Below are 14,872 nucleotides of genomic sequence, written 5' to 3'. Positions count from 1 at the left end.
TTGTATTGTGCGAGTTAACTCATGTATTGAATTATATGCAACTTGAGGGCATCTTATTTGCATGGATGCTCCACTTTATGATCTGAATTAGGAATGCTGATATTGTACATGCAAAAACACTTCTAAATATGCTCATGAGTTTTTACTTTTTTACTTTATTTTTATTTTAATTCATGGCTGCTAAATTAAATTAGGAATTATTTACTTCTTCTATTTAAGCCTTCCCTTATTTTATGTGTATGTGTCCGGCCATTGGACTAATACTATTCCATAAAAGCCTAATTCATTGTTTGTGTGGACGGTAGGAAGTGATGAAAATGGTATGGTTCTTACTTTACTTCTCTTCAAGTGTGCTGAAGACTTTTCTGTACTTGAAATGGCCTTTAAATACATGTATGAAGGTGAAAACATAATCACATTCCTCTGAGAGAGTTGACTTGATGCCCTCTGAGAATAGCGGACATTTTTGAGGACATTCACATAAGCATGTAGAATTTATAAAGAGCCAGTACTTTGTGTGGAAGCTTTGTTTCCTTTGAGCTGTAAGGTAATACTTTTAAATGGGAGAAGTTAATAGAGCTAATCACATAGCTTAGCTAAGAACTTACATTAGCCTGAACATGGGAGTCTCTGTTTCAGATTCTGCTTACATCTCTTCTTTCTGTATTTCCCAGTCTTTATAAGCAGGAAAAAAATAGTAGTTTTTTTTCAGTTTGCTGGATAGCATTAATGTTTCTTTCTGTTAAAGAAAGGTTAAAGGTTAACTATAAACTTTCTTTCTGCTGCTAGAATAGTGTGTTCCAATCTTAGCACGATTTCTCTTAATTAGTGCCTTTCTCAGTCTATTAATATTTTTCATTTTTTTTATAATCTGCCTGCATAATGTTTGGTTCAGGAAAGATTAAGGAAAGATTAAACGGGGCAGTGCTGATTGGCAAATGCTTGACTTTCAGATACTGGTGGGTAAACCTGTCTAGCCTGTTGCCAGAGGATGATGTCAAATTATAGATCCTGATAGTGTAAAATTTTAGATAACTATTGTCTCAATAAAATGTGGAATGATTTATCCTTAGTAACAAAGGAATCAGAAGCACACACTAGGAGTAGTGTTTGATTTTATCTGTAAAACAGTAATATTTTGTTTGTTTTTTTCTTGTGGAAGTTTTGTAAGGATTAGGTTTATACAGTCTCAAGTTGTCATGAGCATTCTGTATGTATGTATGCCTGGATTTTAGTTTCAGTGTACTGATTTTCTTTTGCTTTTCTTGTTACATTGTATTAAAATGGCACTTTATTTATTTATTTATTTATTTATTTATTTATTTATCTATTTATTTATTTTTAAATCTTCCAGCTGTAAATGCAGTGTCCTTAGGGAAGAATGGAGTGGTTGAACTGATGTTTAAGATCATTGGACCTTTTAGTAAAAAGCACACCAGCCTTATGAAGTAAGTAAAGTCTCTTAATATAGTATTTGAAGCAAACTTTATTAAATATTTCAAATTCTTTAATGAACAGGAATATTAGAGATATCAGTTTTAACTTACATTTGTAAGTTAAAAAGATTTGGGAAGGAGAACTACTAATCCAACTGTTTTACCCAATAGAGTAAAACAGAATATTTTAATACCTGTTTACAATCCATTTAAAAGAGTACAGGTGTTATTTTTTAGACCGTCAGTGTTTCTGCAAGCAAGCTGTACATCATGTGCTACCTGCTGTGCTGATACAAGGACAAACTGATCAGGATTAGTCCCATCAATTTTTGTCTGTTGAATTGGCTCTCAAATCTTTTTTGTGATTTTAGAGTGGCATTAATGTTAGAGTTTTGTGTCCTACATCAAAGCAATTAAGAAGCACCAACATCTTCCAGGTTAACTATAATGTAAATATTGGGTGCTTTAAAATGGTGGCATTAGGTATTTTATTCTAAATTTTTCTTTTTTTGTGTGTGGGAGGGATTTTTTATTGATTTATTTATTTTTTGCAGAGGAATGTGTGTATGATTAGGATAAAAATGAGTAAGTGTATCTTACTGAAAATAGCCTTTTCATTATGCAATAGGAAGCTTTCTAAATGTGTACTTGTGGGAAAACAATTTTTTTTGTCTACTCAACAAAATAATAATTTATTGTTGTTCATATTCTAACTACGCTAAGTTATGTTATCTCAAACAGATGATACTTGCGGTCAGTGGAGTATGTTTAAAAAAAAAAAAAAGCACTGTCCCTTTAAGCCCCAGCTAAAATTAAACACATGAACTTACTATTCCATGATGTGAGTAATCTTGATATCCTTGTTTATGGCTTGAGATCAGATGTGTGAAGTCTACACTTACAAAGGGGGTAAAAATAAATGTGTGAGTTTTCTAATTGTGCATCTTGAGTTAGTTGAGAAAAGATGTTCATGTGCAAAAAAACTTGTGTGATCTTTTATTGTAGTACAAATTGATGAGCAGTACTCCTGTTTATTTGTAAACTGTCCCATTTTGTCTGATGGTCTTCTAAAACAGCGTCTTTTATTTTACAGAAGTACTTGCTCTACTGCTAAGATAGAAACATGGATGTTAATGACATCCACTGAATATAGGTCATAAACATTGCATTGCCACTTGATGCTGTTTCTTGAAGAATGAGGGTTTATATAGAGTTTGTTTTAAAATTTCAGCATCAGATTTCAGATATAAAAAAGATGCATGATATTTTAATAAAACCAAAATTTTAAGGCCCAGATATAATATGTGATATAATGCAACCAGGAAAACATCTTGGTAGATGCTAAAGAAATCTGTTAACTGTACTGTTTTTGTTATTTATATAGCTTTGCAATGTTGATTAGATGAAGTTCACTAGCTGTTTGTTGTTTGACTGTTCTTGTTATGTTGACAGGGTTGCTTTAGACACACTTGCTGCATTGCTAAAATCAAGTAAGTTTTTGACTACAAGAAACTATTTGTCTAGTTGAAATATATGTGTATGCATAAACATATAGATGTGTGTTTATATTGAAAAAAGAGTAGAATTAGTACTAAGTCAGTAGCCAAAATGAAATAATGGTTGTTATGTTTAAAAATAAAGTTAGATTTCTATCTGCAGTCTCCAGTACATCAGTTTTTCTGTGGCATGTATATACTTTAGTTACTGTTTCTTCAATTCTGCAGCAGAAAGGTTGCACAACTTCTGCAGAACTGGTCTGAATGCAAAGTGGAGAAATAACTTTTCATATTCCTTCACCTTAGCTCTTCAGACAAGATATCTGTGGCTTATCTCATATGCATCTTCCTCACACAAATATCTGAAAATATCTATTGGATGTCAGGGGAAAATAGAAGGTTTCTCTGGGTGCCTTTCTGATAAACAGGATGTTAAAGACAAGCCTGTTGGTGATGCCCATGAAGTGCTACCAGGGGTAGGAAAACAATGAACAGTTCTCAGACACTGGCTGTATCAGCTGATGGCAGTTGATAACTGACAGATGCCATTGCTGTTGGTTTTGCACCAAGATTATAGCTGACAGGGGATTAAAAACGTTCTCACCAATCAGTTGCATAAAAGATACAGCATTCATCCTCATTCTATTGGAGTTTGGTAAGAGCTGAGCTGTCTTTATATTTTCAGAAAACTACTTCAGATGTACAAGAGGAAAAGTCTGTGCTGCTTACTATGCAGTGCTGGTTTCTCTTGGGTTTGATCAGAGTGATGCTTTGGTGTTCTACAGTTTTGTGTATTTACTTACATGGGAGTTTCTCCCTGTGAAATTCAGGAAAGGAAACATTTATGAATTATTATTGGTATTCTATTCTGTGAACTTGCTGTGAAATTTCAGTATATATAAATAAAAATGTTAAAAAGGTATGTATTTGAAACGAGAAGTCTTGTGCATTTATTTGAGTCTCATTTAGTCTTGGGGGATCTTGACAGTGTAACTTTCTACATTTCATGTAAGTAAATCTTTTCATAAAAACATAAGTTTCAGGTGTGTAGAGTGCTGCTAGCAAACTGATTACCCAATTTATGCGTGATATTTGGGGTTCACGTGTTTTTGCGAGTGAATATTGCTGTAGTACCATATGGATTACAAACAGCAGGAAAATTTGTTTCACCTCCTGTGCTTATGCTGCATTTGGATAGGGATAAACTTTTTTTTTTTTTTTTTAAATTTTCCTATCTGACACTGCCTTACAGTTACCTTTAAGTGTAATACATATTGTTCTGATAAGCAGTTGACGTTACATGCACTATTATTCTAAAGAACTAAGTATAGAGTACTGGAATTAATCATTTAGTCACTTTACATTTGAGTAGTATTCCCTATGCATGCTCTTTAAAATGATAATCATATTGTATGTTCCAGTAAAAGTTTTTTTTCTAGTACTTTTTTCCAAACTCACATTCCAGTTGGGATTTTAATTCATAGAATCATAGAATCACCGAAGTTGGAAAAGACCTAAAGGATCATCCAGTCCAACCATTCACCTATTACTAATAGCTCCCATTAAATCATGTCCCTCAATACAACATCCAGTCTTTGCTTGAACACCCCCAGGGTTGGTGACTCCACCACCTCCCTGGGCAGTCCATTCCAGTGCCTGACCACCCTTTCTGAAGAGTGATACCTCCTAATTTCCAGCCTGAATCTCCCTTGCTGTGGCTTGAAACCATTCCCTCTGGTCCTATCACTAATGAAATTGAAAGAAAAAATATAGCTGTCTGAAAATCATCAACTGTATTTCCACCTTGGAGTAAGAATAACTAGATACTAGATTCTAGATAATAGATTCATTTTAACAAGGTAGGAATACTTATGAAAATTCTCCTAATCACTTCTTCATTAATAATATTTTGCCTATTAGATATTCTGTTGTACACTTTGATATGTGTACTTCCCGACTGTAAAAAACTAATTAAATGAAAAGTTCTCTTTAAAAGTTCTCTTCCACAGCTGATGTATGTGTGGCTTTGAATGAGTTAATTAAAAGTTTGGCAGTGGTGACAATCAGGGAGGAAAGGGGGCTTCTAAGAAATGTCTCAAAAATACAGAAATAGAATTTTGATTATTACTTTGATATAATGCACTGCCAAGTGTGGCTGAAGTAATACCTTCAATGAAGTAGTTCAGTACCTTTTGTAAAAAAATCATTTAAAAATAGGTAGAAAAGTATTGCTGAAGATGTAACAATTTTGGAATAATTGCTGAGTTTTCAATTTACTTTCCTTACTTTTTTTTTTTTTTTTTTTAATAAAGAAACAAATGCCAGGAGAGCAGTAGATAGAGGATATGTACACATTCTTTTAACTATTTATGTCGACTGGCACCGTCATGATAGTCGACACAGATATATGCTGATACGAAAAGGAGTTTTACAATGCATTAAAAGTGTAACAAACATCAAATGGGGAAGGAAAGCATTCATCGATGCAAATGGGATGAAAATTCTTTACAACACTTCACAAGTAAGATTCTCTTTCCTGTTTTTGCTGTTGTTCTTGTTGTCTCTTAGAACTTTATCTTAGTTTTTTTTTTTATATTCATGTTCACTCCTGATTGTGAAGGGAATGGTAATTTTCTTTATTTCCCTGCAGCAGAAGTAAAAGGTACAGGATGAAATTTTTATTTCCCGTTACTCAGATATGATTATTTCTGGGAGGATGTCTGGATTTTATTTATTTTAAAAAGGATTCTTCATTTTTAAGTCTGGGTTTTAAAAAGATGAATTTGAGTTGAGAGAAACACTCCTTCAAAGGAGGCATGTAAATATTTTTGAGTTAATTTCTAGTAAAATATTTTAGCTTCTAGGAGTGAATTTTAGGAATTTTAGTTTGACAACTGGTTTGGGAGATGCTCGTTTCTTGTCTTCATTATTTTTCTTTTAATAGGAGTGCCTTGCAGTAAGAACTCTTGATCCGCTCGTCAACACATCCAGCCTAATAATGAGAAAATGTTTTCCTAAAAATCGTCTTCCTTTACCAACTATTAAAAGTGCTTTTCACTTCCAACTCCCAGTTACTCCTGCCAGTGGTCCTGTGGCTCAAATGTACAATTTGCCTCCTGATGGTATGGTAATTTTGTAATGTTTTTCCTTTGAAAATGTCTAACACTGCTGTTTGCAAGGTGTAATCAACTGAAGTTACTTGTGTTTTTTCTCTACTAGAACCTAGGCTCTAGTGAGATTATTCTCCACTAAAGGAAGGTTCTCTGAATGCTAGTGTGGAGCAATAATTTCTAATGTTAACCTTTAACTGATGACAGCTTTGTGTATGCATATGTGGTTATGTTTCTGGCAATACATAAAAATAGGAAATAAAATGTAATCAAAATCTAAAATGTTCATCAAGCTTTGAAGTGTCAAATGTAAACTGTATATATTCTGAACTTACATAGACTCTCTTTTTACATTTCACATGGAAGAATATATATGATAAGTTAATATACTGCACATCCTGTTTTGCAGAAATGCATATGCCTTAATATTTATTTTGATAAACTGGATGCACAGAATTTAGATTAATATGTATTTGATTTTAAATCAAAGTATTGATTTTACATCATTCTGGTTCTCCCTTCTTTTACATGATGAGAAAAGCAGAGCTGCTTTCTTGGATTGGTGCAGTCTTCAAGGCATCACACATTTGTGAAATGTTTGCATGGTGCCCTGAAGGAAATACATTCACCCTATTATGCATACCTCTTGTTATTTGTGGATAGTTAATGCTCAGTGTGTTTTCAGATACATGGAAACGGTTTAGTATCTGACTAAGCAAATAATGAAGTTGTTGTGGGAAAGTTACTCTTTGAAAATAAAGAGGTGAAGTTAGCTTTTGAAGTGTTTTCTTATTCCCAGTATTTTCTAAAACCAAGTGTGATAACAGTGTGAAAGAAGACTGAATCTACTCAGGGTTTGTATAGGAATGACTCAGACTACATATGTTTAGAGTTTTGTTTTCAGAGTAGAAAAAGATCTAGAAGTGTTGTAAAATCCACAGAATTTGTTTCTCTTTCTTAGCGTCTTGGTACATGTCATAATTTCTCATGAAGATCTCTTTTCTGTTCCAGTAGACTTGATATTTTACATTATGAGCTTGATTCTATGTAAGCATGGAATTGGAAAACCTGTATAAGTAGGATTCATAGTGTTATTATTTCTTTTTTCTTTTCTTTTTTTCTTTCTTTTTTTTTTTTTCCATGTTAAAGAACACTTTATAATTCTTTACATTTACATACATTAAGTGTATTACAGAATGTTGGGGGTTATGAGTGTGAATTTATTACAGAATCACAGATTCTCCAAGGTTGGAAAAGACCTACAAGATCATCCAGTCTAATCATCCACCCATCACCAATAGTTCTCGCTAAACCATGTCCCTTAACACAATGTCCAAATGTTGCTTGAACACCTTCAGGGTCGGTGACTCCACCACCTCCCTGGGCAGCCCATTCCTCTACCTGAGCACTCTTTCAGAGAAGTAGTATTTCCTAACATCCAGTCTGAACCTCACCTGGCGCAGCTTGAAGCCATTCCCTCTAGTTCTATCACCTGTTACATGAGAGAACAGGCTGACCCCCAGCTCACAACAGCCTCCCTTCAGGTGGTTATAGAGTGCAATGAGGTCTCTCCTGACCCTCCTCCAGATTGAACAATCCCATCTCTGTCAGCTGCTCCTTGTAAGCCCTGTGCTCCAGACCCCTCATCCGGCCTTGTTGCCCTTCTATGAACACACTCCAGAGCCTCAGTGTCTTTCTTGCAGTGAAGGGTGCAAAACTGTACACAGTACTTGAGGTGTGGCCTCACCAGAGCTGAGTACAGGGGGACAATTACCTCCCTGTTCCTGCTGGCAACACTGTTTCTGATGCAAGCCAGGATGCCACTGGCCTTCTTGGCCACCTGGGCACACTGTTGGCTCATGTTCAGCCAAGCATCAATCAATACTCCAGGTCCATTTCCTCTACACAGTCTTCCAGCCACTCTGCCCCGTAGCCTGTAGTGCTGCCTGGGGTTGTCGTAGCCAAAGTGCATGACCCGGCATTTGGTCTTGTTGAACCTCATCCCATTGGCTTCAGCTGAGTTATCCAGCCTGTCCAGATCCCTCCGTAGTGCCTCGCTACCCCAGGCAGATCAACACTTCCAGCCAACTTGGTGTCATCTGCAGACTTACTGAGGGTGCACTCAGTGCCCTCATCCAGGTCATCAGTCAGGGTACTGAAGAGGACAGGCCCAGCACCGACCCCTGGGGAACGTATTAGATGTTAAATATTAAAAATATAATTTTGTATAGTCAGCATTGAAAAAGCAATACATTACCCTATTAAATCAATATAATTTCTATACTTCTAAGTTATTTATCAACAATCAGCAAATTTCCTACATGGAAAACACTTGTTATTAAAAATAAAAAAACTTTAAAAACCACCAACCCATGAAATGTCTAGAAAAAGATGAAATGTAACACTTATAAGCGACAGGTCTCTGAGTTTAAGTAGGTCATGTTAGCGAGTTAGCCTGATGCTCTTTCGTCCTGTGTGAACAATTATGTGCTTCCTTTGTTTTCTTTAGTTTATGAGGGATGAAGTCCTAGGTCTTTCAGTCTTTAACTAAGTTAGAAATTGATCATTATGTCATTATTATCATCATGTTGGTCATAAATAATTTCACATGTCTTGAAAGTAATGTCTTGCTGTATTTTTAGGGAATATGGCTTAGTTCTCAGGCTTTGTTAAGCAGGTGCTGTGACCACTCATCTTCAGTGTTTTCTTTGGTGGTTTCTGGTGATAAGTTTTTTACTTTCTTTTTGTTAACATTAGGCTCCTTTTGGGCTGGTCAGAAATTATGTATGGGGCACTTTGTATCACACTTTACTGCTTAGTACCAACTGACATGACTGAATGGTGCTAAGAACCTCAGATTCTTTTGGACATGCTCATAAGTACTGGGAAAAGGCTTCAGAGTCATTTTATGCTGAGCTTGAGTAATGCTGTACATCTGCACTATAAAATATTTCTAAAGGTCCTGTACTGTTTTATATTTTTTTGGAGGGGGCTCTTTTTTGGTTTTGTTTTCTTTTAAGCCAGAGATCTTTGTTCTGACTTAAGCTGTATGGAAATGTTTTACATTGAATCAGCAGAATTATCATACAAACATTTTGTTGGTGTTGTGGTTTTTTTTGTTCTGTTTTTTGAATCTGGTGATAGTGATTAATATTTTGAAGGCTTTATGGGTCTTGATGACTTTTTTAATCAAGTGATAACTAGAAAGAAAAAAAAAGACTTATTTTTTCTTTTTATTCCGAGCACATCTGTTGGTTTAAATGCATAATCTGCCTTACAAAACCTTTTCATGTTGTAGTGGATGATGTAGTAGATGAAAGTGATGACAACGATGATGCTGAAACAGAATCAGAAGTTGAAACTGAAGATGACAAGGACCACAATTTTAAGGTTGGTATGAGACAAAACTAAAGGGCATAAAGCAGGCATAACGTTTTTTTTGTTATTATTACATTCTTTTTGATTGGATATACAGCCATCAATTTACATATGATAAAAATGTTGAGATGGTTTTCAGGGCAATTTGTAAAATTTAAACATGTGCTTAAACTTAACATTTCCTTGGAAATGCAAACCTTTGTTGCTCAATTTGCCTTAAGATTTTTTTAAAACATATTAGCTCCTCAGTTAATGTGACTGGAATACAGAAGAGCAAAACACTGCAAAATGTGTCTGTGAGCCCTGCAGCAGTGTTTGCAGTTGCATGACACTGCAAGTCTTTTTGCAGCATTCTGTCTGCTACTTCTACATCTCTTAGCCCTCACTTCACAGTTATCTACACAATTCAATTTGTATGAGATGCTCTAAGTTTTTTTCCTTGTTCTGGGTTGAGATTGACTAAGTCAGTGCTACAGTAAGGTAACCTTGAAGTTCAGCCAGCTGTAGAGATAGAGATTTAATCTCACACCGCTTTTTGCTTTTGGAAGGACTTTTTTTTTCTGTCCCTCTTCCAATCAGGACAGGAAATGATGGTTGTTCAGAACTTATGTATATTCAGGAGTTGGTTGAATTATCTGTCTGTGGGCTGCAATGACAACTATTCAAGGCACTCATGAGATATTGCAAGGAGTATTTTCCTCCATTTATAAGTTTGTCACTACAAGTCAGATGAAATCTCCACATTTTTCAGGTTTTGTCAGTTTACATGTAGATCTCATGTAAAGTGTAGTCTGATGCCTGTGCATAATACATTTAGATGAAAGCAAGAAAATTGTTTTATTTGTGATGTTTTATGCCACTAAATCATTTTAGCTGCTTTTAAAGCCCTGTGATGAAATGCACAGTTCAACTAATTTTAAAATACTGATATAGCACTCGTAAAGCATTTCCACAAAAGAAGAAAAAACTGAGCAATTATCTTAGATTTTCATTAATCCTGGAAGCAAGATAAATTTGTTCTCCTTATTTTTCAGAATGATGATATCGAAACTGATATTAATAAACTGAAACCTAGACAGGAATTGGGACGACCCTTAGAAGAACTGAAAATGTATGAGCAGTTTTTTCCAGAACTTACTGAAAACTTTCAGGTAAAGTACATGATTCTCATTGCAGTCTTTACTGTGAGAAACTTGAATCTGAAATGCTGAAATGCATTTTGATGTTGTTGGTTTTTTTGTTTGTTTGTTTGTTTTTAGTAGATAGCTATTGAAAAAGGGAAAGACAGTTTGTAGTTCTAGATCTATGCATGGGGGCTATATAGTGAGTTATTTAGCTCAATGTTCTGTGTTACTTTATTGGAATTGAGAAAGGGTTAGTGGGCAGATATAAAACCATTTATCCATTGTCTGATTATTGCATACAGCAGTTACTAACATAGTAGGGAAGGACATGAGATATTTTTGATGAAGATAAATTATGTCACGTATGTCCTTATTCTACTGTACGCCTATTGACATTAGCTAGTTGTAATATCTGGTGAATGGTATTGACTTGATAATTTGTTTTTTACAAATTACTTGTCTATTGTTTTAACATATTTTTTTAAATTTCTTTTGTATTTTAAGGAATGCGATTTAGTTTCCAGGGAACCAAAGTCTTTTGTACCTGATGCAAATCTGGGTGGACCTATTGTTGTTCCAACAGCAGGAGAGGAGTTCTCAGCTGAAGCAAATCCATCAGTGGTAGGAATTTCTTTGAAGGAGAGCAATCCATTATCGGCAGAGGAATACAGTAGAAGGCCAGCTTTTCTGGAGCTACCAAAGAAAGATAGTATCAAAGACAGTAGCTTACTTCAGCAAAATGTTCAAAGGAATCTGCTGCCGTCATGTCAGTGTCTAAGCCAAGAAATTGTGAAAGGCTTTGACAGAATCAGTCTGCAAAACACTTCAGAAAATGAGCAGTATTGTGCTACAGGGTGTGTTATAAAAAAAGAAAACCAAAGAAGCCTTACCCCACTTGCTTGCAGTAAAACTTGTGAACATGTTTCACCCTGTGGAAGTAGCCTTTTTGAAGGATCATCTGTCCATCTGGGGAAATTCTGCTGCACTGGAGTGGAGTCAGAGGAGGAGGATTCCAAATCCAGTTCATCAGGGGAACAAGTGGTTCTTGAGGTTTCTGATGTATCTCCTGTTCATGACTGCGATCTTTATATTGAAATGGTGAAAACCACAAAATCTATTCCTGAATATACAGAAGTGGCCTATCCAGATTATTTTGGCCATATTCCACCCCCATTTAAAGAGCCTATCTTGGAAAGGCCTTATGGAGTGCAGAGGTGAGTTACTGTACTTCTTTTTTTGTTACCATCTTCCTTGAAAAAACAGTCTTTAGGCTGAGTTTAATAGGCATGTATACAATTTTCACTTTTGTATCTAAAACTAAATTCAGTGGGAAAAATAAATAAATCTAAGTAGACATTAATCAGTGTGAAGTCCTAAATAAGAACATCAGAATCTTTAATTCAGAATTCTAATTCAGTAGTTACAATTTCTTAATACTGTTTACTTTGTAATCTTCCTTTCTGTGCCCCTTCCACCTTCTTATCCAGGTCTTGTAGTTTGTATTTAAAAACAATTAAAAAAACCACACAAATCCCAAACTCAAAAAATACCACATTTTAATACTTCAGAATCAGAAGATGAGTGCTAGAGATGTCATGCTTTCTAGCTTGTTTAACTATAGAACATCATACTTAGCAAGGAATTAAGGTGTATTTTAAAAGTAATCCAAGAACTCTTTCAGATTGTAGACATGAAGGTGTATGGACAGTATTACCTCTTGTTGCTTTTTTTTTGGAAGGCTTTTCTGTGTTGTCTGTAAGTTAAGTATGAAGTTTAATGTATGTGAATGCAATTCCTTCTGTTTGTCATCCTCCTGGAGGAACTGGTGGAAGTACTGATATAACTAGACACTAACCTGTTGATGTGTTTAGGGTTAGTACTTTTAAATAGAGTCACCTGATCATTCCCTTCAGGTCTTACCTTACAGGCCATTTAATAGTTGGAAGATACTTTAGTTCTTCTATTTCCTGTGCTAAAAAAATTGTTTTTAAGCAAACTGCAGTGGGAAAACTGTTCAATTAATACATTCAAATATTTGTGTTTTTTTTTTAAATGTCTGCAATGGAGCAGAATTTAGTGCTAAGGATGCAGTTTTTGTTAGATCTGCAGAAAGAAAGAGAATAAACATGTCAACACAGCTATGATGAATGTGACTGGTAAGAACAATTTGCAGAGATGGTATGAAGAGCTGGCTCATATGCATAGGGCTATGTTTCTGTAAAGTCATAGGAGCATTTTTGCAAAACATGTAATAGTAGATCTTGCCACTTGCTTAGTTATTAGGTTGAAAGCTTTCAGCTTTTTACCTGTAAGTTTAACTATTTATGTGGGGTTTCATCTTACTTACGTTTTTCTATTGATGAAGTGATGAGTGTATTTAGAACTAGGCTATATAATTAAAATATTTTTTTGATATTTAAGCATGTTGTAGAATTGATCCTTCTAGTGAAATGACTGAGAAAATTGAAAATCTAATTGTATAATACATATACTGCTACAGAAAGTACTGTTCCATTTAAGAAAAAAAATCTTCTCTATCTGCTTATCTTTAAGCTATATTAAGCTAATCTGGGAGCAAGACAGGTGATTTCTAACTCAAGATGAAGAATTGAATTTGAAGGAAGTCTTGCAAATTTTCATGTAGTTTTTTTATACTTAATCATTCTGATATTTTTTCTGAGCAGCCCTATATTGACTGAAATCTCTAAAATCAAATAAAATTTGTCATTTTAATGCTCATTCTTCTTAAAAATAAATTTCTGTATTAAGCTGTCTTTTCACTGACAAAACTACTTGTATGGTTGTATAAGCTGATCTCTGAACCATGAGGTTAGTTGTAGACTATATTTTACTCTTGCTTTAAAGTGCTTTATTTTTGTTGAATTGTAATTAGTTATGTTGAAAGTATACTTATAGCTCACTTTACAGAACAATAAAAGAAAATAAATATAATAATGGTAAGCTTGAATAAAAAATCTTGTGTCAGCTTTTTCAGGTATGCTGTTCTAAGAATTCAGTTTTCTACAAATTACTCAGTCTTGTTATTGCAGTGTAGTAAGTGTCATAGAAGGGTAGCTTTTTAAAAAGGGCCTAACACCGAGTTTGGAAGAGGACATGGAGAGGCTTTAAAATCTTCTGCAGTGGTTATGTCTAAATACTTTTTGTAGTCAATTATATTTATGTTCTTTTTACTACAGTTAGTTACTGCTTATCAGCTAAATCTTTTTTAGCAAAAAGTCAGTTGCCTTAATTCAGTTCTCTGTGAATTAGAGATTAAAATATCTACTTCTTTTTTTTTTTTTCTTTTTTTTTTTTTCCTGTTCTTTAAAGTTTTAGGGATTTTCACTCAGCACAACTATTTTCTAATCATTTGACTCCTATTATGTGAATCAGGATCACTAGTGGACTGATGTATAAACACAGAGCTTTTGACTTGCGTGTTTTTTTCTTGTAACTATTTTAAAATAGCTTCTCTTTTGACCTTTTGATACCTGTGATTTTTCCCTTTAGTATGTACCTTAGATACCATTTCTTACTTCTTTTTTGTATTTCGATATCTGCTATTCATTAATGGATTTTATTCTGGCAAAACTCCTGTGATAGTAGGAATCATTACTGACTCTTTAAAACTGAAGCATACTGACACCTCGTGATTTATGTAAGAACAAAAATCTGTATTTCTGCCCTGATCTGAATCTGGTGTAATAGATTTTGGTCAATCAGCATTTTTGCAATTGTAACAGTGTATTGGACTTGCGTCTTGCTTGCTTTTCCATTTACTCTTAATTTAGCAAGGTGCAAGATTTCTCCACTTATTTCTTTTAATTAAATGAAGAATTTTGAACCTGAACTTACTTTACAGCTCTGTTCCTGTATTCTTCATTGTTAATCTGCCTCCTTTTCTTCTTATTGCAGGTGCTGTGCAAGCTTTCCCACACAGCTCTGACACTATATTTCATTCTTGAACTGCAAAGCATTCTTACTTTTCCAAGCCAGGACCTAGATACTACCAATTGTACAATGGTTTTATGATCTGGATAAACATACACCACCAAATTCATTCTTGTTTGTTATCTAGTCGATAAATGAACATAGATCTCCAGAGGTGAAAAGCTAGTGCACTAACTCACTCATTGCACGACATACTATGTGAAACTAAATTTTAGTGATGGTAGGACTCAAGTAAGTTACTAATATTATGAAGTGCTGTCCTAGATTAAAGCATTAACGTAAGTAATATTTGAGTAATTCCTACTTCTACTGTAAATTATGAAGTAGTGCATTTTTTTTCATAGGTTAGATCTCAGTGGGTTATGTGCATGGAAATT

The 14,872-nt window shown here is 34.5% G+C and overlaps 1 protein-coding gene across 20 annotated transcripts in view; it reads left to right on the top strand.

Annotated features, from left to right (window-relative positions):
- The window catches only part of AGTPBP1 (ATP/GTP binding protein 1), a 69,083-nt gene that overhangs the window by 18,765 nt on the left and 35,446 nt on the right, over positions 1-14,872 (top strand). For all 20 annotated transcript variants that reach the window (XR_004305503.1, XM_015849223.2, XM_032441155.1 and 17 more), the window contains 7 exons: positions 1,355-1,448; positions 2,889-2,926; positions 5,245-5,453; positions 5,877-6,054; positions 9,341-9,432; positions 10,455-10,571; positions 11,049-11,758. Coding sequence is in view for 19 of the 20 variants with exons in the window: in XM_015849223.2 (XP_015704709.1) it covers positions 1,355-1,448; positions 2,889-2,926; positions 5,245-5,453; positions 5,877-6,054; positions 9,341-9,432; positions 10,455-10,571; positions 11,049-11,758 (1,438 nt within the window). In the remaining variant the exon portion in view is untranslated. The remainder of the gene's footprint in view (positions 1-1,354; positions 1,449-2,888; positions 2,927-5,244; positions 5,454-5,876; positions 6,055-9,340; positions 9,433-10,454; positions 10,572-11,048; positions 11,759-14,872) is intronic.

The sequence above is a fragment of the Coturnix japonica genome, chromosome Z (genome assembly GCF_001577835.2).
Source record: "Coturnix japonica isolate 7356 chromosome Z, Coturnix japonica 2.1, whole genome shotgun sequence".
NCBI classification, from domain to species: domain Eukaryota; kingdom Metazoa; phylum Chordata; class Aves; order Galliformes; family Phasianidae; genus Coturnix; species Coturnix japonica.
This window is presented reverse-complemented; position numbering and strand designations above follow the sequence as displayed.